Source organism: Anomaloglossus baeobatrachus, chromosome 3 (genome assembly GCF_048569485.1).
Source record: "Anomaloglossus baeobatrachus isolate aAnoBae1 chromosome 3, aAnoBae1.hap1, whole genome shotgun sequence".
Classification (NCBI taxonomy): Eukaryota; Metazoa; Chordata; class Amphibia; order Anura; family Aromobatidae; genus Anomaloglossus; species Anomaloglossus baeobatrachus.
The window spans coordinates 377,477,880-377,500,055 of NC_134355.1; the positions used below are offsets into that span (position 1 = coordinate 377,477,880).

The 22,176-nt window shown below is 44.6% G+C and overlaps 1 protein-coding gene across 1 annotated transcript in view; it reads right to left on the bottom strand.

The window, feature by feature from the left end:
* LOC142297246 (dynein axonemal heavy chain 5-like) overlaps nucleotides 1–22,176 on the bottom strand; it is a 460,910-nt gene that overhangs the window by 167,665 nt on the left and 271,069 nt on the right. Inside the window, exons 54-63 of the mRNA XM_075341502.1 lie at nucleotides 21,271–21,378; nucleotides 21,097–21,183; nucleotides 17,757–17,821; nucleotides 16,394–16,600; nucleotides 15,411–15,561; nucleotides 14,946–15,060; nucleotides 8,875–8,973; nucleotides 5,437–5,537; nucleotides 2,885–3,034; nucleotides 896–970 (exon numbers count right to left, since the gene is read on the bottom strand). Coding sequence (XP_075197617.1) covers nucleotides 896–970; nucleotides 2,885–3,034; nucleotides 5,437–5,537; nucleotides 8,875–8,973; nucleotides 14,946–15,060; nucleotides 15,411–15,561; nucleotides 16,394–16,600; nucleotides 17,757–17,821; nucleotides 21,097–21,183; nucleotides 21,271–21,378 — 1,158 coding nt within the window. The remainder of the gene's footprint in view (nucleotides 1–895; nucleotides 971–2,884; nucleotides 3,035–5,436; nucleotides 5,538–8,874; nucleotides 8,974–14,945; nucleotides 15,061–15,410; nucleotides 15,562–16,393; nucleotides 16,601–17,756; nucleotides 17,822–21,096; nucleotides 21,184–21,270; nucleotides 21,379–22,176) is intronic.

The window sequence follows — 22,176 nt, forward strand, 5'->3', positions numbered from 1 at the left end:
GTTTGACTCAGGGAACATCATAAACTATGTTTTGAAGGGATAATTTAACCTCGTGCTTTACAGTTATTTACCAAAAAACCTGTTTACATTAAAGTCAATGGAGCTGGGAGCTACAAGTCAGTAATAAGCAATGAAGGACAGGCTTAGTATAAGACAGCTTATGTGTTAGTTAATATGTTATCAGTAGAGACAGAGGCACACAGAGACAGAGACACACATAGACACACACAGAGACAGAGACTGATACAGAAACATACAGACAGAGACAGAGACACATAGAGACTGATATAGAGACACACAGAGACAGAGACACACACAGAGACACACTGAGACTGATACAGAGGCAGAGATACACACAGAGTCAGAGACACACAGAGACAGACATAGAGACAGAGACACACACAGACAAACACACAAAGACACACAGACAAACACATAGACAGAGACACAGACAGAGACATACAGACATAGACACAGAGACAGATATACACAGACAGATACACAGTGACAGAGACACACAGAGACAGAGACACACAGACAGACACACACACTGAGACACAGACACACACAGAGACAGAGAGAGAGAGAGAGAAAGACAGAGACAGAGACACACACAAAGACAGACACAGAGACAGACACATAGAGAGAGACACAGACACAGAGACAGAGACACTAATACACAGAGAGAGAGACAGAGAGGAAGATAGACAGGGAGAGAGGGAGAGTGAGAGAGACAGGGAGACACTTAGTTACTATCCCGGGTACGCCGGGTACTACAGCTAGTTAACTATAAAAAGAAGCTTACTGACATTAAAACTACCATGGGTAAGAAATAAAGATTTTGGTGAACACTTGAGAACTAATATAGCAATGAAATAAAATTATTAAAACTTACCTCTAGCACAGAGAAAATCACTCTCTGCAGCTGGGCCCCTTCTAAATCCGGAAGATGAAATATGGAAAAATGGCGCTAAAAAAAATAACAATATAAGGTTAATGGTAATGTAAATCCATAAGCAATGGTTAAACTGTACTAGTAATGACCAATTCCAGCAATGCGCTACTGCAGCCAGGTATGTTTGTACACTAAAACATTGGCATTTCACAGAGAACAGCATAAACATTTTTGCAAAACTCCATTTTGTACCAAAAAATTAAAGCTTTTCAAAGCTTTCCTGACATAAACATTTTGTCGAATTGGCCCCTTTGTGTTTATTGGAGAAGTGCTTACTTTGAGAAATGGGGGGAAGAAGGAAGCTATACAGGTGACTGTACACTAATCCTTCTTTTGAGAAACTGCTTTGGGTAAATGTGTTCTGCATACATGAATAGGGGGAGGAGGAATGCCCCTCAAATGTGCAGCAGCCATATTATCCCCAATTTATTCAATGCTGACAGACTCCATGGTTCTTCATAGACAGTCATGGCCAAAAGTGTTGTCACCCTTAAAATTGTTCCAGAAAAGGTAGTATTTCGACGACAAATTGAAATTACACAAATTTTGTCATACAGATGTTACTTCCTTTGTGTGTGTTGGAACAACACCAAAAAATTTTTAAAAAAGACAAATTGGATATAATTTCACACAAAACCACTAAAATGGGCAGGAAAAAATTGTTAACACCATTCAAAAATTGTGGGTAAACAACTTTGCTTCAAGCATGTAATGCGCGTTCAAACTCACCACTGGCAAGTAATAGGTGTGGGCAATATGAAAACCCCACCTGAAACAAGATAAAAAGGGGAGAAGTTGCCTCAATGATTGCATTGTGTGTCTGTGTGTGCCGCATTAAGCATGGAGAACAGAAAGAGAAGAACTGTCTGAGGACTTGAGAATCAAACTGTTCAAAAATAACAACAATCTCAAGGTTATGAGGAGGACAACACTGCTTACACAGACACATAAAAAGCTAGACTGCTGTTTACCAAAATTTAAGTGAGTAAGTCAAAATCCTTCTGGGAAAGTATCTTGTGAACAGAAGAGACCAAGAGAGAGGTTTTTGGTAAAGCACATCATTCTACTGTTTACTGAAAGTGGAATGAGGCCTACAAAGAAAATAACTTAGTATCTACAGTCAAATATGGTGGAGATTCAAAGATGTTTTGGAGTGCCTCTGGCAGTGGGTGTCTGGACTGTGTACAAGGCATCTGTCACTTTTGTATTATGGAAGCACTGAAGCTAGCTGGAGGTGCAGCTTCAGTGTGCAGTTAGTTAGCAGACAAGCCCACAAGCTGGAGAGATCTTAAAATTTCTGTTAGGAGGAGGCAACCATTGAATATGAGAGATTTGGAGCAGTTTGAAAAAGAATAGTCATGTAAAGTTCCAGCTGAGAGGTGGCAGAATCTTGTTGATGATTATAGGAAGCAATTGATTGCAGTTATTTATTCCAAAGGGTGTGCAACCAAATATTAAGTTGAGGGTGCCAATAATTTTTTCCGGCCCATTTTGGGGGTTTTGTGTGAATTAGATCCAATTCACCTTTTTTCTCAGTTTTTTTTTCGTGTTGGTCCAATACAGACAAAGGAAATAATGATGCGTATGGCAAAACATGTGTAAATGCAATAATTTTCTGGGAGAAATACTTCCTTTTGGAACAATTTCAAGGGTGCTAACACTTTAAAACTGTGTGAGGTGTAATGCCGGAGCCCAGCTGCATCATCTCCGCATTTTCAACAGGGAAAGTGGGGGGGGGGTGGGGGGTTGTGGTCACATCTCTTGTAACCACAATCAATAGGTCACTGTTTATAATCTCGGCTCCAGATAGAATTTAATAGTGTAGGATTTGTATGACAATATATAGGATTTGCATTCAGGAGCATTCTTCATAATTCAGTATTTAACTTAGACACATTTAAATTTTAGGGTATTTTATTCAAAACTCACCAGTAGTCGTTGAGCTGAAATTTTATGGGCACTGTTGGTATATTTGGGTTGACCCATAACAGCTTTTACAAGAAGCCCTTCTAAAGTCTGCCACTCAAAAGGTTTGTTGAATCTCACTAGAGTTTTGTCATCCAGAATCATTCTCAACAGCTAGATGAATATATGAAGATAAAGATTTTGTATTTAGCCACTTTGACAAATATGCACAAGTATACAGAACAACACTGGGAAAATACATCAGATTTATTTCACAGAAATAATATTGAAAATCCAATGCAGGTCATCCCTTTATCATCTTGCATTTTAGCATGCCAAAACTATAATTTTATTATTTCCCTTCCATTACACAGCACATACCAACATAGCAATTCAGCCAAAGTTTGGCAATAGTGTAATTTTTCTGTATTGATACTACCATATGAATAAGTTTGCAGAAAGTGTAGCCATTATAATTATCCACTTTGAATTTTCTTGTCAGAATCTGACTAGAGTCTAAAGGGGGCTTTACACGCAACAACATCGCTAACGAGATGTCGTTGGGGTCACGGAATTCGTGACGCACATCCGGCCTCGTTAGCAACGTCGTTGCGTATGACACGTACGAGCAACCACTAACGATCAAAAATACTCACCTAGTCGTTGATCGTTGACACGTCGTTCAAATCCCAAATATCGTTGATGGTGCTGGACGCAGGTTGTTCGTCGTTCCTGAGGCAGCACACATCGCTATGTGTGACACCCCAGGAACGACGAACAACACCGTACCTGCGTCCTCCGGTAACGAGGTGGGCGTGACTTTCCTGCGGCTGCTCTCCGCCCCTCTGCTTCAATTGGACGCCTGCAATGTGACGTCGCTGTGACACCGCACGAACCGCCCCCTTAGAAAAGAGGCAGTTCGCCAGCCACAGCGACGTCGTTAGGCAGGTAAATATGTGTGATGGATACTAGCAATATTGTGCGCCACGGGCAGCGATTTGACCGTGATGCACAAACAACGGGGGCGGGTGCTTTCACGAGTGACATCGCTAGCGATGTCGCTTTGTGTAAAGTAGTCTTATGGGGTAAAGTCTCTCTTTGTGGAGAATGTCAAGCCAGTGTGAGGAGTCTTATAAGCCATGCAATACAACTATGAGAAATTAAAGAATCACCCCCAATTATGCTTTGTTTGCAGATATGCATGTAATGTAGTGTGAGTGTATTAATATACTGACCAACTGCTCCTCTCTCCATTCTACTCAGTTTCTCTGGGATGTCACCAAAATTGTGACAAGCCAGCTCAATCTATGATATATGTGTGAGTTGAAAGTCTGTTTTAGGCCTCTGCCACACTCACGTGAAATTCACGCACGTGCCGAGAGACACGTATTTTCCCTGCGTGTTGCGTGCAGGTAAGTACGTGTCTCTGGTACGTGCGTGACACGTGTGTTCTACGTGTGCTATCCGCGATAGCACACGTAGAACCGGTAATTATTATACTCACCTGGTCCTTCCTGATGTCCGCGCTGCTGTCCGTGGTGCTGATCCTCGGTCTCCAGCCCTCCCGTCTCCCTGCTGCTGCTGCTGCCAGGCAGTGAAGTGAATATTCTATGAGATTAATGAGCGGCGGTCGGCAGCAAGAGGCAGCAGCGGCAGAGACAGGAGGGCTGGAGAAGGTGAGTTAATGTTTTGTTTTTTTTTCAATGACATGTGTGTTTTCTCCGGCGCGTGTCACACGGGACCGCATCCACACTACACCCGTGTGGTGCGGGTGCGGGCCGTGTGACACCCGTGCTGCCGGTGAAAAAACGGACATGTCAGCGCTTTCAAAAACGCACACACGTACAAACGCACACGGACACACGTTCCGTGTGGTTTTACGTGTGTGTGCCTGCTACAATAGGGTAGCATTGGTTAAAGTGTCTCCGTGCCGCCGGTACGTGTAAAAAATGACAAACACGTGCCGGAGGCACGGATGTGTGGCGCAGGCCTTACAATGAAAGCTTATAGAGCCTTGTTCTGACGCTCCATAGGCTTACATTGTAGATGAAGGGAAGGAAAAAACAAAAACAAAAAATAGAAAATCGCCTCTGGGTAAAGGGTGGAAAAACAAGCAAACAGAAAAAAATAACTTGAATGCCCAGGAAAAATAAAATAATAGCAAAAACTGGCCATTTGTGACCTCTTTAAAAACAGATGAGAAAAAAGGAGATGCAAGACAGATGCAAATCTGCAGCAAAATGGATGACAGTCAGATAAAAAATGGTCCTATGCTCACGGATATCAAAATTCACACAAATGTGTGTAAGTGTAGCACTAGAGGGAAACATACAGGAGCATTCAAAATAGTTTTTTGTTTGTTTACATTTGTTGTGCACTTTATTGTCATCTTCAATGTAAGTAGCTGGGTCGTTATTGACTAATAAGTTAATATCAGATTATTCGCAGAAAATGCAGAGAATTGTATACACCCATTATTACTACTCTCAGAAACATTTGTACAATAAAATAGGTAATATTAAAAGTTCTTAAGGTTTCATGTTTGTTTACTGCACTTGTAAAATAAAACCATCTACCTCATTACAGTGCTGTACACCATTCTCATCAGGTGTCGGGAGATGCAGATCATCGATAAATAACTGCAACGTTTTTCCATCCTTTGCGCCATATATGAAACCTGAAATTTATAGTGTATGTAAAAAGGTTTGAAAATAACATATATTTAGTTTCCAAAGATAGAAACACATTTGCTTTAAAGGGATATTCTTATGTTATTAAATCTAGTTAGGTAGCATGAAAAGAATCAATTTTGCAATTGACTTGCTTATTCTATCTTCTTTCATTCTCCTGCTGTAGGAACATTTATCTTACATATTGTACAGCTTGTTTCAAAGGAGCTTTGCCACCAAAGCCTGGCTGAGTGTGCACAGTAGCTACATTCCACCATGAGGAATTAATTACTGAGATCCAAGTCACCTCTCTCCAGCTGCTCACCTCCCTCCGCCCCCTTTCAGTTCTGGACTGAGCTGTTATCAGTCCTGCATAATCCCAGTCCCCCAGCTCCTATCCACCATCTGTAGTTTCTAAAGCTGGGTTCACACATAGCGACAGCGACAACGACATCGCTGTTACGTCACCATTTTCTGTGACGTAACAGCGACCTTGTAAGTCGCTGTTATGATCGCTGCTTAGCTGTCAAACACAGCGACGCAGCAGCGATCATAACGCCGCTACATGTGCAGAGAGCAGGGAGCCGCGCACACTGCTTAGCACTGGCTCCTTGCTCTCCTAGCTACAGTACACACCGGGATAATTAACCCGATGTGTACTGCAGCTACATGTCACAGTGCAGAGAGCAGGGAACCGCGCACACTGCTTAGCGCTGGCTCCTTGCTTTCCTAGCTACAGTACACATCGAGTTAATTAACCCAATGTGTACTGCAGCTACATGTCACAGTGCAGAGAGCAGGGAGCCGCGCACACTGCTTAGCGCTGGCTCCTTGCTCTCCTAGTTACAGTACACAGAGCAGGAGCCGGCACTAGCAGCAAGAGCGGCGGAGGCTGGTAACGAAGGTAAATATCGGGTAACCAGGGAAAGGTCTTCCCTTGGTTACCCGATGTTTACAGTGGTTACAGCTTTCCGCAGCTGCCAGACGCCGGCTCCTGCTCCCTGCTCGCTTCATTTCGTCGCTCTCTCGCTGTCACACACAGCGATGTGTGCTTCACAGCGGGAGAGCGACAACGTAAAAATGAAGCAGGACATTCAGCAATGAGCAACGACCTCACAGCAGGGGCCAGCTCGTTGCTGGATGTCACACACAGCGACGGGACGTCGCTGCGACGTCACAGAAAATGGTGACGTAGCAGCGACGTCGTTGTCGTCGTCGCTGTGTGTGACACCACCTTAAAGCAGTCACTCTAATGACAGTTCTCACTTTCCTCAGCCATGTGCTTCATCAAATGCCCTGTTTTCTCTATTTGTAAATATAGTGATATGAGTGTGCAATTCAGAACAATGAAAGATCATTAATAGGGATGATCGAATACCGCAAATATTCGGCAACGCCAATATTCGCCGAATAGGTCGCCGCTATTCGACTATTTGCGAATATTCAATGCGCAATGTAAGTCTATGGGAAATCCGAATAGTTGCTGAATAGCAACTATTCGGGCTTCCCATAGACTTATATTGCGCATCGAATATTCGCATAGCGGCGACCTATTCGTCGGATATTCGCGAAGCCCAATATTGCCCAATATTTGTGATATTCGATCATCCCTAATCATTACTGACAAGAATTGTCACTCATGGAGGAGTGTCCCCCAAGCAACCAGCATGTGAGGATAATGTAGAGCTTTGTGCTGCTCAAGACATACCTTAAGAATAACCCTTTAAAGGGAATCTGTCAAAATGATTTTGCTACCTCATCTAAGAGCAGCATGATTAAGCAAAAAGATCCTGAATCCAAAAATGTATCACTTAGATTAGTTGACCCAATCAGAATTTTTAGCTTTAGCCATGTAGAGCTGAGAGAGCTGCCCCTGCCCACACCAGGCTCTCTATAAAGATTGTACATTGACAGTGAGGTGTCACTCAGAGGAGGGGGTGTGCTGGATTACTGTGAGTGTGGAATTGTAGTCCAAACAATAAGAAGTCCTGCTGCTTAAACAAACATAGCAAATAAACAACAGAACAAACCTTGACAAGACAGGCATCCCTGAATTCTATGTTTCTACCCTTGCAGCATGCTGTCTTCAGATTACATAGCAAAAACCTGCTGACACACTTGTAGTCAGTCATTTTCTGTACATGCATATGTCACCATTGAAGCCAGTAATTGGTTTCAGCAGTCACATGAATAATGGACATGACGTAGTCACTGCATGATTATTTGAAACTATGAGGGTGCTGATGCTTAAGCAATAGGAATTAAATAGGAAAGTGCAAATAATAATTATTTTATTTTATTATTTTTCTTTATTGCATACTGTTGTTGAGTCTGGAGCAGGAAGAGAGAGAGAAGAGAGACACAAACGTTAGGGGAGCCAGCGCGGTGGCAGGAAGATGAACTGGAAATGGTGTCTGAGTTTTGTGAGACCGTCTACATCAGTGGCCAGGAAACAGGTTACCACAGTTTTGGCTAGCATGACCATGTCCGTGAGAAAGTACTGCATAGCAGAGCCGAGGCAGTTTGTTTCCAGCACCTGTAACCCAGAGAGAAAGAGAACCCAGCGCAGAAGGGCAAATGAGTCCTCAGCATCAAAAGCGGAACTACACATGGCCCGAAAAAGGATGGAAGCATTAGCCTCAAGGAAGAGTGTAACACAGCAAAACTCAGGTCAGCTACTTTGGGAACCAACAGAAGCTAGCAGACTTGTCTTCCCCCCTTTGCTGCAGAACTATGAGCATCGGTGTTCCTCTGCGTCACACTATAGGGCAGGCTTCGCTGTTGCGTTGTAGCAGTGCAGGCCGGCTAGTGGAAGCCAGATATGTTCTAAGAAAAGTATAACCTGTGTCTCTCTGTGCCTGTGTCCCCTGTTATTCACCACGTTCTCCCTCGGACAATACCACAGTATAATCTCAATCCTGCCCCGACTCATAGCTATGACTTGCCAGATATCAGTTAAATTGTCATTGTAGTATTTTCATTGCAATAGCTGAAGTGCTTCTTGTGTGACGTTCCAGCTATCCTTCTTTGTTCCTGTTGTTATCAACATAAAACTGTTAATTACCTTTTCCGGCATAAATATCTGTCATTCAATAAAGCCGGTGTTTTGTTTCAGCCTCCTCATCTACTGTACCGTATTATGAACCCTATCTGGTGGTGTCCTCCTGGCACTGCTTCAGTATCAGTAGCTGCTTTCTATTTTGGAGGAGGTAGTAAGCCCCTTTATTCTTAGGCACCAATTCTATGTCCGCCCCTGCCTATGTACGGTAGATTTATGTTTCGGGGAAAAAAATTAAATATTTTGAAAAGTAAAAGTAAATACCTAAGAAATGGTATTGTAATTACCTTGTCTGTGAACTATGTTTTGCTCGAGTAATTCTTGGAGTTCCTTGGCCTTCGAAGAGCCTGAAAACACCATTCTTTTGAGCAATGTGTGTGTCCGGTCTGAATAAAAATAATAAAAAAAGAGAATTTTGTTTACTTACCGTAAATTCTTTTTCTTATAGTTCCGACATGGGAGACCCAAACCATGGGTGTATAGCTTCTGCCTCCGGAGGACACACAAAGTACTACACTCAAACGTGTAGCTCCTCCCTCCGGGCTATATACACCCCCTGGATGACAATCTAACCAGTTCAGTGCAAAAACTGAAGGAGGACATCCACCCATAAGTAGAGATAGAGTAAAACTCGGAATAACCGGAACTCTGTCTACTAACAACAGCCGGTGAAACACACGGAACAAAAAACTGCCAACAGGCAACAGGGAGGGTGCTGGGTCTCCCATGTCGGAACTATAAGAAAAAGAATTTACGGTAAGTAAACAAAATTCTCTTTTTCTTTATCGTTCCTTATGGGAGACCCAAACCATGGGACGTTCCAAAGCAGTTCATGGGTGGGAAATAAACCAAACTGAGAAGTAGGCAAAACCTAACTTCACAAATGGGCGACAGCCGCCTGAAGAATGCGTCTGCCCAAGCTCGCATCTGCCGAAGCATGAGCATGCACTTGGTAGTGCTTCGAAAAAGTGTGCAGACTGGACCACGTGGCAGCCTGACAAACCTGCTGAGCCGTAGCCTGGTGCCTGAAAGCCCAGGAGGCACCGACAGCTCTGGTCGAGTGCGCCTTAATCCCTGGCGGGGGAGGCACCTGAGAACACTGGTAGGCATCGGTGATAGCCGACCTGATCCAACGAGCTAGGGTCGGTTTAGAAGCAGCGAGACCCTTGCGCTGACCAGTGGTTAGCACAAAAAGTGAGGTGCACCGCCTAAAAACGGCGGTGCGTGACACATAGATTCGGAGCGCCCGCACCAAATCTAAGGAGTGCAACGCCTTCTCAAAGCGATGCACAGGGGCCGGACAAAGAGAAGGCAATGAAATGTCCTGGTTAAGGTGGAAAGGAGACACCACCTTAGGGAGAAAGTCCGGAGTCAGACGAAGAACCACCTTGTCTTGGTGAAACACCAAAAAGGGGGATTCCGAAGAGAGCGCAGCCAAATCAGAAACTCTCCTGAGAGAAGTTATGGCTACTAGAAAAACAACTTTCTGTGAAAGTCTAAACAAGGGAACCTCCCTGAGAGGCTCAAAGGGGGGTTTCTGTAAGGCCGTGAGGACCAGATTAAGGTCCCAGGGATCCAAGGGCCGCCGGTAAGGAGGAATGATGTGAGATGCGCCCTGCATGAAGGTGCGCACCTGGGCCAGTCGGGCGATACGCCGCTGGAACAATACCGACAGAGCCGACACCTGTCCCTTGAGGGAATTGAGGGACAGTCCTAGCTGTAGACCGGACTGTAGAAAAGACAGGATGGTCGGCAAGGAGAACGGCCAAGGAGCATGGTCGGAAGAGCGACACCAGGACAGGAAAATCCTCCAAGTCCTGTGTTAAATCTTGGCCGAGGAAGACTTCCGAGCCTGAGTCATGGTGGAGATGACCTCAGAGGGAATGCCTGAAGCCGTCAGGATCCAGGACTCAAGAGCCACGCCGTCAATCTGAGAGCCGCAGAATTCTGGCGGAAGAACGGACCTTGAGAGAGAAGGTCTGGGCGGTCCGGGAGATGCCACGGCACCTCTACGGACAGACGGAGCAGGTCTGGGTACCAAGCTCGCCTGGGCCAGTCCGGAGCAATGAGTATGACTCGACGGCCCTCCATTCTGATCTTGCGCAGAACCCTGGGCAAGAGCGCTAGAGGGGGAAACACATAGGCCAGACGGAACTGAGACCAATCTTGAACCAGTGCGTCTGCTGCGAAGGCTAGAGGATCGTGGGAGCGAGCCACGTAAACCGGAACCTTGTTGTTGTGCCGGGATGCCATTAGATCCACTTCCGGAGTGCCCCACTTGCGGCAGATTGATCTGAACACTGACGGATGCAGGGCCCACTCGCCGCTGTCCACGGTTTGACGGCTGAGGTAATCGGCCTCCCAGTTTTCCACGCCTGGGATGTGGACTGCGGATATGGTGGACTTGGAGTCCTCCGTCCACTGGAGGATTCGTTGAACCTCCAACATCGCCAGACGGCTGTGAGTCCCGCCCTGGTGATTGATGTAGGCAACCGCTGTCGCGTTGTCCGACTGAACTCGAATGTGTCTGCCCGCCAACAGGTGGTGAAAGGCTAGGAGAGCTAGAAACACAGCTCTGATCTCCAGCACATTGATCCAGAGGGCTGATTCGGACGGAGTCCAAGTGCCCTGTGCTCGGTGATGGAGAAATACTGCTCCCCAACCGGAGAGGCTGGCATCCGTGGTGAGGATCACCCAGGACGGAGTCAGGAAGGAGCGTCCCTGTGACAGAGAGAGGGGCCGAAGCCACCACTGAAGGGAGCTCCTGGTCTGTGACGACAGAGCCACCAGCCTGTGCAAGGAAGAGATCCGCTTGTCCCAACAGCGGAGAATGTCCAGCTGCAGGGGACGCAGATGGAACTGGGCAAAGGGAACCGCTTCCATTGACGCCACCATCTGACCCAGCACCTGCATGAGGTGTCTGATGGAATGACGGCGGTGCCTCAGCAGAGAGCGCACCGCCAGACGAAGGGACTGCTGTTTGACTAAGGGCAACTTGACAAGTGCCGGCAGAGTCTCGAATTGCATCCCTAGGTACAAAAGCACCTGGGTCGGGGTCAGAGTGGACTTGGGCAGGTTGACAAGCCACCCGAACTGAACTAGTGTGGCGAGAGTGAGAGAGACACTCCGCTGGCAGTCTGCACTGGATGAGGCCTTGACTAGAAGGTCGTCCAGGTAAGGAATCACTGCCAACCCCTGGAGGTGCAGGACCGCAACCACTGCTGTCATGACCTTGGTGAATACTCGAGGGGCCGTGGCTAAGCCGAAGGGGAGAGCCACGAATTGGAAATGTTCCTCTCCGATTGCAAAGCGTAGCCAACGCTGGTGTGAAACCGCAATAGGCACATGCAGATAGGCATCTCTGATGTCGATGGATGCCAGAAAATCTCCTTGGGTCATTGAGGCAATGACCGATCTCAGAGATTCCATGCGAAAGTGCCGCACCTGAACATGCTTGTTGAGAAGCTTGAGATCCAGGATTGGCCGGAAGGAACCGTCCTTTTTGGGGACTAGAAAGAGGTTTGAGTAGAAACCGCTGAACCGTTCCCGGGCGGGAACCGGAACAATTACACCGTTGGCCTGCAGGGATGCCACGGCCTGAGAGAAGGCGGCGGCTTTGGAGCAGGGGGGGGTGGACAGAAAAAATCTGCTTGGCGGGCTGGAAGAAAATTCTATCCTGTAGCCGTGGGAGATGATATCCCGCACCCACTGATCGGAGACGTGTTGAAACCACACGTCGCCAAAGTGGGAGAGCCTGCCACCGACCAAGGACGTTGCTGGCGCAGCCAGATAGTCAAGAGGAGGCTGCCTTAGTGGCAGCGGCTCCTCCGGTCTTTTGAGGACGCGGCTTTGCGCGCCAGTTGGATTTACGATCCTTGGCTGCGGTAGTGGACGAGGTCGAGGGCTTAGAGGATGACCAGTTAGAGGAACGAAAGGAACGAAACCTCAATTGGTTCCTGCCCTGGACAGGTTTCTTAGCTTTAGTTTGTGGCAAGGAAGTACTCTTCCCGCCAGTAGCTTCCTTAATTATGTCATCCAGCTGTTCCCCAAACAGCCGGGACCCAGCAAACGGGAGACTCGCAAGGTACTTCTTAGAGGAAGCGTCTGCTTTCCACTCTCGAAGCCACAAGATCCTGCGGATCGTGAGGGAGTTAGCGGAGGCCACCGCCGTGCGGTGAGAAGCCTCCAGGATGGCAGACATGGCGTAGGATTCAAAAGCCGAAGCTTGAGAAGTTAAGGCATCTGTCTCAGGAATAGAGTCCCTGGTGAGGGAATGTATCTCCGCCAGAGAGGCAGAGACTGCCTTAAGAGCCCACACTGCCGCAAAAGACGGGGAGAACGAGGCTCCTGTCGCCTCATATAAAGACTTGGCCAGAAGGTCAACCTGGCGGTCAGTGGGATCCTTAAGAGAAGTGCCATCAGCCACAGCTGTGCGGGCTGAGATTCTGGACACCGGAGGGTCTACCTTTGGGGACTGGGCCCAGTCCTTAACCACCTCTGGTGGAAAGGGAAAACGGTCATCTGAACTACGCTTCGGAAAACGTTTGTCAGGACAGGCCCTGGGCTTGGTAACAGTGGTGTGAAAGCTGGAGTGGTTAAAAAACATACTCCTAGCTCTCTTAGGTGAGGTAAACTGGTGTATCTCTACCAGAGAGGGTTGTTCCTCTGACTCTGGTGGGTTGAGGTTCAGTACGGAGTTAATGGACGCAATCAAGTCACTAACATCCGCATCACCCTCAGACAAGTCAATGGGGTACATAGAGGTAGCGTCTGAGCCCACAGTAAACGAATCCTCCTCGCCCTGCACCTCGGCACGTGAATCAGAGCCGTGGGAAGAGGAAGGAGAAGGGTCCCTGCGTCTCCGTTTAGGGGGACGGGGTCCTAGGACATGCTCTGAGAGCTCTGCAGAGCTCGGAGCAGCAGAGGCACCCTGAGAAGGGGGCTCATGCATGGTCAGCAGTGTCCGGGACAGCTGCCCCATGGAGTCGGCAAAAGACTGGGAAATAGCTTGTGAAAAGGAAGCTACCCAAGCCGGGGGTTCAGCCACCAGGGCCGGAGCAGCCGGAGGGACCCCTGAGGAGGCTCCAGGCTGAGACACAACCATATTAGCACAGGCATCACAATGTGGGTATGTGCTTGGCTCTGGCAGAATGAGCTTACAAGCAGTGCATATAGCGTACAAGTTTGCAGCCTTGCTTCGGGTGACAGACATGCTGCTGAGGTGGAAGCTCTGCCAGTAGTAATACACTCCTATAGAATGCCCTGAGAGTGTAATAAAAGCCCACAACCAGAGGTTGTGGCTTACCAGCCCGCTCTCTCTGTGTGCCCTCCGGATTCCACAGCTCAAAGCCCCAGTGAAGCGTCAGCCTTCCTAAACAGCAGCAGCTGCAGCATCCAGCGCCGTCCAGTGTAAGAACGCTGAGAAAATGGTGCTGGAAGGAGGAGGGGGGGCGGGTATTAGCCCCAGAGCGGGAAAACGGAGGGCCAGGGAGAGATACAGAGGAGGAAACATCTCCCCAGAGAGGAGTGTCCTCCCCTCTGCTGGCCGAGCGGTGGGCGGCGCCATGCTATGCATCCTGTATGCATGACATGCAGAGGAGCCGAAACCGAAACTAGGCCCAAACAGAAGCCGGGGCCTAGATTTTAAAATGCGGCCGACGAGCAGGCACCCTCGGCGCCGTTCTCAGGGGAAACCCCCAGAACCGGCCGGAATTTACAGTAACGATAAAACACATACTGTCCCCCTAATAAAAGTACCCGGGACCCCTGAGAAACGTCTCAATACTTAGCTTTGAGACGCAGGGCCAGTCCCTGAGGGGGGGTGAACGCTCCTTCCAGCAGAAACCAGACAGGGCTGTGGATGGAGGCCGGTCTCCTGCAAGCAGAGAGGACCGTGACGGCTCCCACTTCAACCCAGAGCCTCTCAGAGGATGTGAAGGAGCACGGCATGTGAAGGCTCCAGCCTTATAAAGTCAACCTTAACAGCACCGCCGACAGAGTGGGGTGAGAAGGGACATGCCGGGAGTCCAGACTGGACCCGCTTTTCTTCCAAATCTTTAAAATTAAAATAAAAATGAAAAAAATATCAGAGAATGCAAGTGTGTGTGACCTCCTGAAACACAAAGCATTGAACTGGTTAGATTGTCATCCAGGGGGTGTATATAGCCCGGAGGGAGGAGCTACACGTTTGAGTGTAGTACTTTGTGTGTCCTCCGGAGGCAGAAGCTATACACCCATGGTTTGGGTCTCCCATAAGGTACGATAAAGAAATAAATGTATGTTTATAAAATAAATGGAGCATTTATTACAGTACAACAAGGTTTTTTGTGTTTTCTTTTCCAATAAATCCACCATATACCTTCTGTAGAAATGAAGTCATTCATTAATGCAGTCTTCCCACACCCTGGAGGTCCAGTTAATAAGACGTGTTGGGATCCCATGGTGGCAAACTCTAAGAAAGTGCGCACTATAATCTATTAAACACAAATAAAACAGATATAAAATTTAAAATTACATTCAGGACTTTTTACAAAAGCAGGTCATTTTTTTTAGTTGAAAACACCTAATACAATTGGCTTATGGCATGTACTCCTGAAATAAACCTGATGCACACAGCTTTGTGTATCCACCCCACAGTGTCGGTTGTAACTAAAGTGAATCTAACATTACTTTTCATAAAATCCCATATTTGCTTTGGTACCAATCCAAATCTGTCCTTTACACTGAGCATCAAACTTGACATTGCTTATACATTTTTCACAAGTGAAGAAATATGTTCTTCTTTTAGATAATATGTTCTCCCGCATGTTTCATAATAACTCACCGTATTTTGGGTTTCAATGAATGTTTCTCCCATGATGTCTGTGTTGCCAACATAAGTGATATCTGGCAAGCGTGACTGCCATGTATCCCATTCTCCTGACTCATCAAGAAAATAATCAAATACCGAGATCTCTTGGTCATCATCTGGCAAACTGCACAAAAATACAAACAGGTCAGCTTCAACTCCACAGCTGAGCGTCCTGCATGATTGACTACAATCTTCAGTTGAGACTCATTCGGAAGTTTGTATTTATCAGCGTTTTAGATCAGATTGTCATCAGCGTTTGGTCAGTGTATAAGGTTGTGCCATCAGGTTTTTTAATCAGTTTTTCCAAATGCAAAAGAAAACTGATGTTGTTTTCTCAAGCTTTTCAAAATGGATAATACTAGGATGCAACGTGAATGCCATCAGTGTGCTATCTGAATGTTCCCCAGCGCCATTTTTTTGAAAGTGTGTTTTATCTGTCACTAAACTCTAAATCTAACTTTTTAGTTTTTTGGCTGTTTTTTTTGCTGACATGGACAAGTGCTTGGGCATACAGACTATAAACATCATGTGTTCTAGCTGTGAAAAACACAGATATAATTACGTGAAACACAGACACCTAAATGAGACCTTATTGTTAGTGTCGAATATCTTGCTAAGGATCTACAAAAATACTTTGCAACCCCTTCATGATCTTGCCATTTTCTGTGTTTGATTAAATCAGTCGTCATGTGCAGGGAAAGATATGGGCTCAGAGTATGAGCCCACATCAAAGGCAGAGTCACGGCCTTTGACGTAAATGTTTGTCAAGGTTGTGGAGGAGCAAAATCGGTGTAGGAAATCTCACCAAAGATATGTGTTTTCCCACCAATGACAGCAAAAACCTATGTAAATAATATTAAATTGGAAATATGTTTGTGGCTTATTTGCCATTTTATTTTCAGTCTTGGATGGAATTTGCTGTACACATTGAAATGTAAGACATGCACTACACTTACACTGATGTGTAGACCTTCAATAGATCACTGAACTTCTTCCTTTCTGAATATTCAATGAGAGATCCTACCGACCAGATAAGGCAGAAGATAAAAAGCCTTTCAATATGTAGCTGTCCGCCAATACTTTGGGCCTTATCATTAAGGAGGATGGTCATTAAGTTGGTAAAAGAATGGAACAAGCCAACTTCTGTTACTGGAACAATTGCCCTTAGGAAAAAATATAAAAACATTTAGAAATGTATTACTCTTTTTCTTGATAGGACTAGTTCAATATGGGTTTCGGGTAATGCAAAATGTATTGAGTCAGTTGGATTAAAAATTTATTAAGCATTATTTGAACACATTTTATAGCAGAACATGATATATCAACAGTTAAATTTAAACATTATTTTGAATTTTGAACTATATGTAGATACATGTCTGTGTACCTAGAGAAATTCAGGTTACATTATATCATTTTTGGCTGATGTTTCGGTTTGGTCTTTCATTTTCAAAATGTGATCTCTGTTACAGGTTTGATTAGTTAGCTGCAGGTTCAGAGTTCAGTGAGCATTCCCTGTAAAGTATGTTCACTCCTACAAGTTCCCTCAGTGTTTTAGTCTGGGTCTAGGGTCTCTAGATTTACACTTTGGATCATATAATAGTTACGGGGTATGACAAAGCAACTTGGAATAGGGGCACCTACACTGGCCCTAGAGCTAGGGTGGCCCTAGCTGTCCATCTGTACATCAAATGGTGGCGATGTTTGGACCACCTTCCTAACCCTAACTCCTGAATAACCCTGGTAAATACCCCCTCTCCTCCATCCCTGGGAGAGCTGGGACAGGAGTGGTTTTATCCCACAAAAATAGACAGACCAGGAAAAAACAGAACTCAAACAAACTGCACACACACACACACACACACAGAGGTAAGACAATACCTGCTCAGGAAGAAATAAAGAATCAGGGAGCAACTAAACAGCTAACAAGGTTATTTCCACAACACACCAAATAACGCACAGGAGATTACCAGAGCAAGATGTATAGCAAATAAAGCTATAATTGGTGTGGGGGAACAGTCTCCACATCTTTTAAAGGGTAGAGGCGGCTGTGATAGGAGTCCTGCAACCTGTGACTCTTGCAGCAATCCACAGGCTAGCAGAAATTAACTCCTGCTAGACTGATCACTAATAAGCACACAACTGGTTGACGCCCAAGTCTGACTGTGCAACTCAAAAACATCAGAGAAACCATAGTGTGACGAGTCAGACTACAGTGTGAACAGGGTCAGGAGTCGCCATGACACTCGGTGAGTTTAGAGAACACCATGTGACAATAATAGTATAATATGTATGAAATATTTCAAAACAAAGTTGATTTACTTAGCATCATGAAGAATAAGATTGAAGATGGGGTCTAAAGTCCGGTAGAAAGCTTTTGAAAGAACCTAAAGAAATAATATATAGGCATTATTAATATACATGAACATAATAAACAAATAATATACTTATTGAGATGTGATATACAAGCATCTATGTATGAAAGTAAAAAAAAAAAATTCATACTAAGTGCCATGAGTTATGTTTTGACATGATCTATGAAGGTCCCAAAATAACAAGTTATACAAGTTATCTCAAGTTTCAGGGTTTCTGTGCCTCATTTTTTGGATCACTGCTTTCCCCATGGTGTAATCCCCACCGATAATTAAGTTATTTTCTTTTTCGATCAGATCCTTCCTGATAACATTTTTTCCTAAAATCCAACCTTTTGAATTTCTGACAGGAAATATGAATATTGTATGAAAATATGTTATAATAATAAATTAAAAGTAGTGATGGGCGAACTCGCAGATATCCGGGCCATGGGCCTTGCTAGCCTGAGAATACCAGTCCCCAGCTATTGGTGTAAATTAGTGGGGACTGAACGTTGTTTTTTAAAATTATTTATTTAAATATTTTTTTTTAAAGAAAGCCACATGGGGTCCCTCTTAATTTGATACACAGCCAAGATAAGCACATGGCTGGGGACTGCAGCCTATGCATATGCTTTATCTGTGCTGGGTTCATAATATGGGGGGACCCTACGCCAATTGTTTTATTTTTACACCACTATACACACACACACACAGCATGTCAGTGATTCCAAGCAGTTAGAAATGCTGTCACACAGGGTGGGGGAGCGATCTGACTGGAAACAATCACAGACACTGGGACTGCAGTGCATATGCATGAGGGTTATGAGTGGCCCTTGAAGTAGTGTAAAGGCCCAGTCACACACAACAACTTACCAGCGATCCCGAAGACGATGCGACCTGATAGGGATCGCTGGTAAGTCGCTGGGAGGTCGCAGGTGAGATGTCACATAGTCAGATCTTACCAACGATGCAGGAATGATACAGGTCGCAGTAGCGACCTGTATAACAATCTCAGCAGTCACTGTGACCCTGTCACACAGTGTCAAACACAGCGATGTGTGCTGCCCAGCAGGACATCGCCTTTGAAGAAAATGGCCTGGACCATTCTGCAACGACTAGAGATCTCACAGCAGGGGCCTGATCGCTGGTAGATGTCACACATAATGAGATAGCTAATGGGATCGCTACTGCGTCACGGAAACCGTAACTCAGCTGCGATCTCGCTAGCGATCTCGTTATGTGTGACGGTTCCTTTACAGCCATGCGGGAATCTCGGTAAGTATAATGCTCCTGTTTTATTCCTTTTTTCTTTCTTTTTTTTAACTGGATCTGGATAGTTACCTGGAGTTCCTTGAGAACTCTAGGCCCAGGGTCGGTGCACGGATACTTGGTATCCTGAGCGGATCCCAACTTTTACATTCCGGGTTCGCTCATCGCTTATCAGAAGTTATAATTAGTAAATAAATTTGTCTTACTAGCAGAAATACTAGCATTTTGCTGTGTTTTTTTTTTGTTATGATGCATCATTTTCTAAAAAGCGATAACAGGGTATGAAATTAAACTGGAATTACTTTCTCAGAAGCTGATAGTAGACTATATAGAAGGTTCAATTATATTGCAAAATTATTGTGAACGTACATTCATATGGACACTCATTCATGGTAATCTTGCAGTCTAAAAAGGCTGCCATTTTGCTTGAGTGCCAGGTAAAATGATCTTTTGCACTGCCAAAAAGCATCCTATGAACAGAGAAATCTATTACACAACATTCAGTGAAATAGTATAGCGCAGCACATCTGTGTAGTCAGGCTATAAAATGACCACTGATTAGCAACAAGTAGCAGATTGGTGTTCAGTTATAGCCCCTGGTCAACCAGTGTAAATGGATCTATAGGCTAGTTCACAGTTTGCGTTCTTGCTGCGTTTTTTGCAGCATTTTCACATAAGTTTTATGCAAATTAAAAGCTATTTTTTGCAGTACCAGCAAAACCGAAACCGATGAGATTTCAGAAATCTCATGCACGCACAGACACTTGCTTTTTTTTCCTGACTAAAATGGAAAACTGCTGCATTTTTTAAAGACGTTTTGTCAATTCAGTTTTTACAGCATTTTTTCACCACTGAAATCAATGAGTGCAACGTTACAAAAACACAACAGCTGCATTTTTGCTGCTTTTCTAGTGAATGAAACTAATTTTATTTAAACATGTATTGTAGAGCATTGATACACCAAAAAACCATAACAAAAACACAGCCAAAATCTTTGGCAAAATTTGCAGTTTTGCCTCTACGTTATTCCTGCCAAGAGATATGGAAATGGTGCAGAAATTTCTGGAACCAAATCTGCAATGTGTGCACATAGCCTTAAGGGTGCTTTACACACTGCGACATCGCAACAATATATCGTCAGGGTCACATCGTTAGTGACGCACATCTGGTGCCATTAGCGACATTGCAGCGTGTGACACCAAGGAGCGAAGATCAACGAGTTAAAAAATGTGAAAAATCGTTGCTCGTTGACACGTCGCTCCTTTTCCAAATATCATTGCTGCTGCATGTGCAATGTTGTTCGTCGTTCCTGCGGCAGCACACATCGCTATGTGTGACACCGCAAGAATGACGAACATCTCCTTACCTGCGTCCACCGACAATGAGGAAGGAAGAAGGTGGGCGGCATGTTCCAGCCGCTCATCTCCGCCCCTCCTCGGCTATTGGACGCCTGCCGTGTGACGTTGCTGTGACGCCGCACGATTCGTCCCCTTAGAAAGGAGGCGGATTGCCGGCCAGAGCGACATCACAGGGAAGGTAAGTCCGTGTGACGGGTGTTAGCGATCTTGTGAGCCACGGGCAGCAATTTGCCCGTGACGCACAACCGACGGGGGCGGGTACGCTCGCTAGCGATATCGCAGCGTGTAAAGTGCCCTTTAGAGTCCCTTAATTGTATAAAGAATATAACGTAGCCCAGGGTGATAATATAGCATCCATACTCTAAAGATAAGATTGTGTGCCAACATAGCAGTGCATCCTTACAATTGTACATCTTAGGGCTGTTTCACATCTCCGGTATTTTGCCGGAAGCCGGATCCAGCACACATGCAATACAGTTACTTCCATTTACAGTGGAAGCGCGACACCATGCGGTTGTGTGCTTTATACACTACCACATGTCTCCACATGGTGTCGCGCTTCCACTGTAAATGAAAGTCACAGCACTGCATGTGTGCCGGATCCGAGATGTGAAATGGCCCTTAGCGGATGGCTTTTTTTGTAATGTAAAAACCAATACATTTTATTCTCATTAAACTTACAGCATTTTCTTGTTGGTTTCTTCCATCTAACCAAATTTTAGACAGGGGTCTCCACCCAAGTGCTTCACTTTCAATATATAATACCCCCTGAAATATAACAAATAATAAAATCTGAGCACTTTCTTTAAGTTCAAGAAAGGCTTATAAAGAATAGCAATAAATGGTAGCACTCACGGCTTTTGTCAGGGTGGCAGGTGAAGCTGTTTGTAAGTCAGTTGTTTCAAAAATTATTTTCAAATTTTTTGGAAGTTCCAAGTAGTCCCCATTGTTTAGCTGTAAAACCTAGAAAAAAATAATGATAAAATAATAAAAACAATGAAAATAAAATTATAAACCAATAATCATATCATATATTTTTTTAAACATTACATTTTTAAGTATACAGTCATATATTCCATCATGTATGCAGCCATAACTTTACATCATATCATATAACAAGTACAGTGAATGCAAAATTTTTGCATTGCACGAGCTAGAACAGATGTAACAATCAAAACTGGCATATGCCATCGAATTTGAGAAGAAACTAAGAAAATAAAAACATATGTATATATGTAGACATATTTATCTACAGTATATAGATGTACAGCGGGTGAAATAGGTATTGAACAAATTACCAATTTTTTAAGTAAATATATTTCTAAAGGTGCATGAATTTCGGTAATTGTCGGAAACAAACCCATCCGATCTACACAGGCAAAGAAATCAAACCATAGATGTCCAAAAATGAACCCCTAACTACTGATGTCTGTCAACAGATCCCATTGATTCTGAGACTGTTTTTTCATGACATATTGTACTTCATGTTAATGGTAAATTTAGGATGACATTTTTAAAGTTAATTTGTGAAAATACCAGAATTTTGGCTAATATTTTTTTTTTTTTTCTTTAAATTTCGCAAATTTCAAACTTTTAAATTTTATGTCCTTAAACCAGAGTTATGTTACAGTTTATAAATAACATTTCCCACATGTCTATTTGACATCAGCACCAACCTTGAAACATATTTGTTTTTGTTAGGCAGTTAGAAAGTTAGAAAGGTTGAAAGTAATTTCTCATTTTTCCAGCAAAATTTACAAA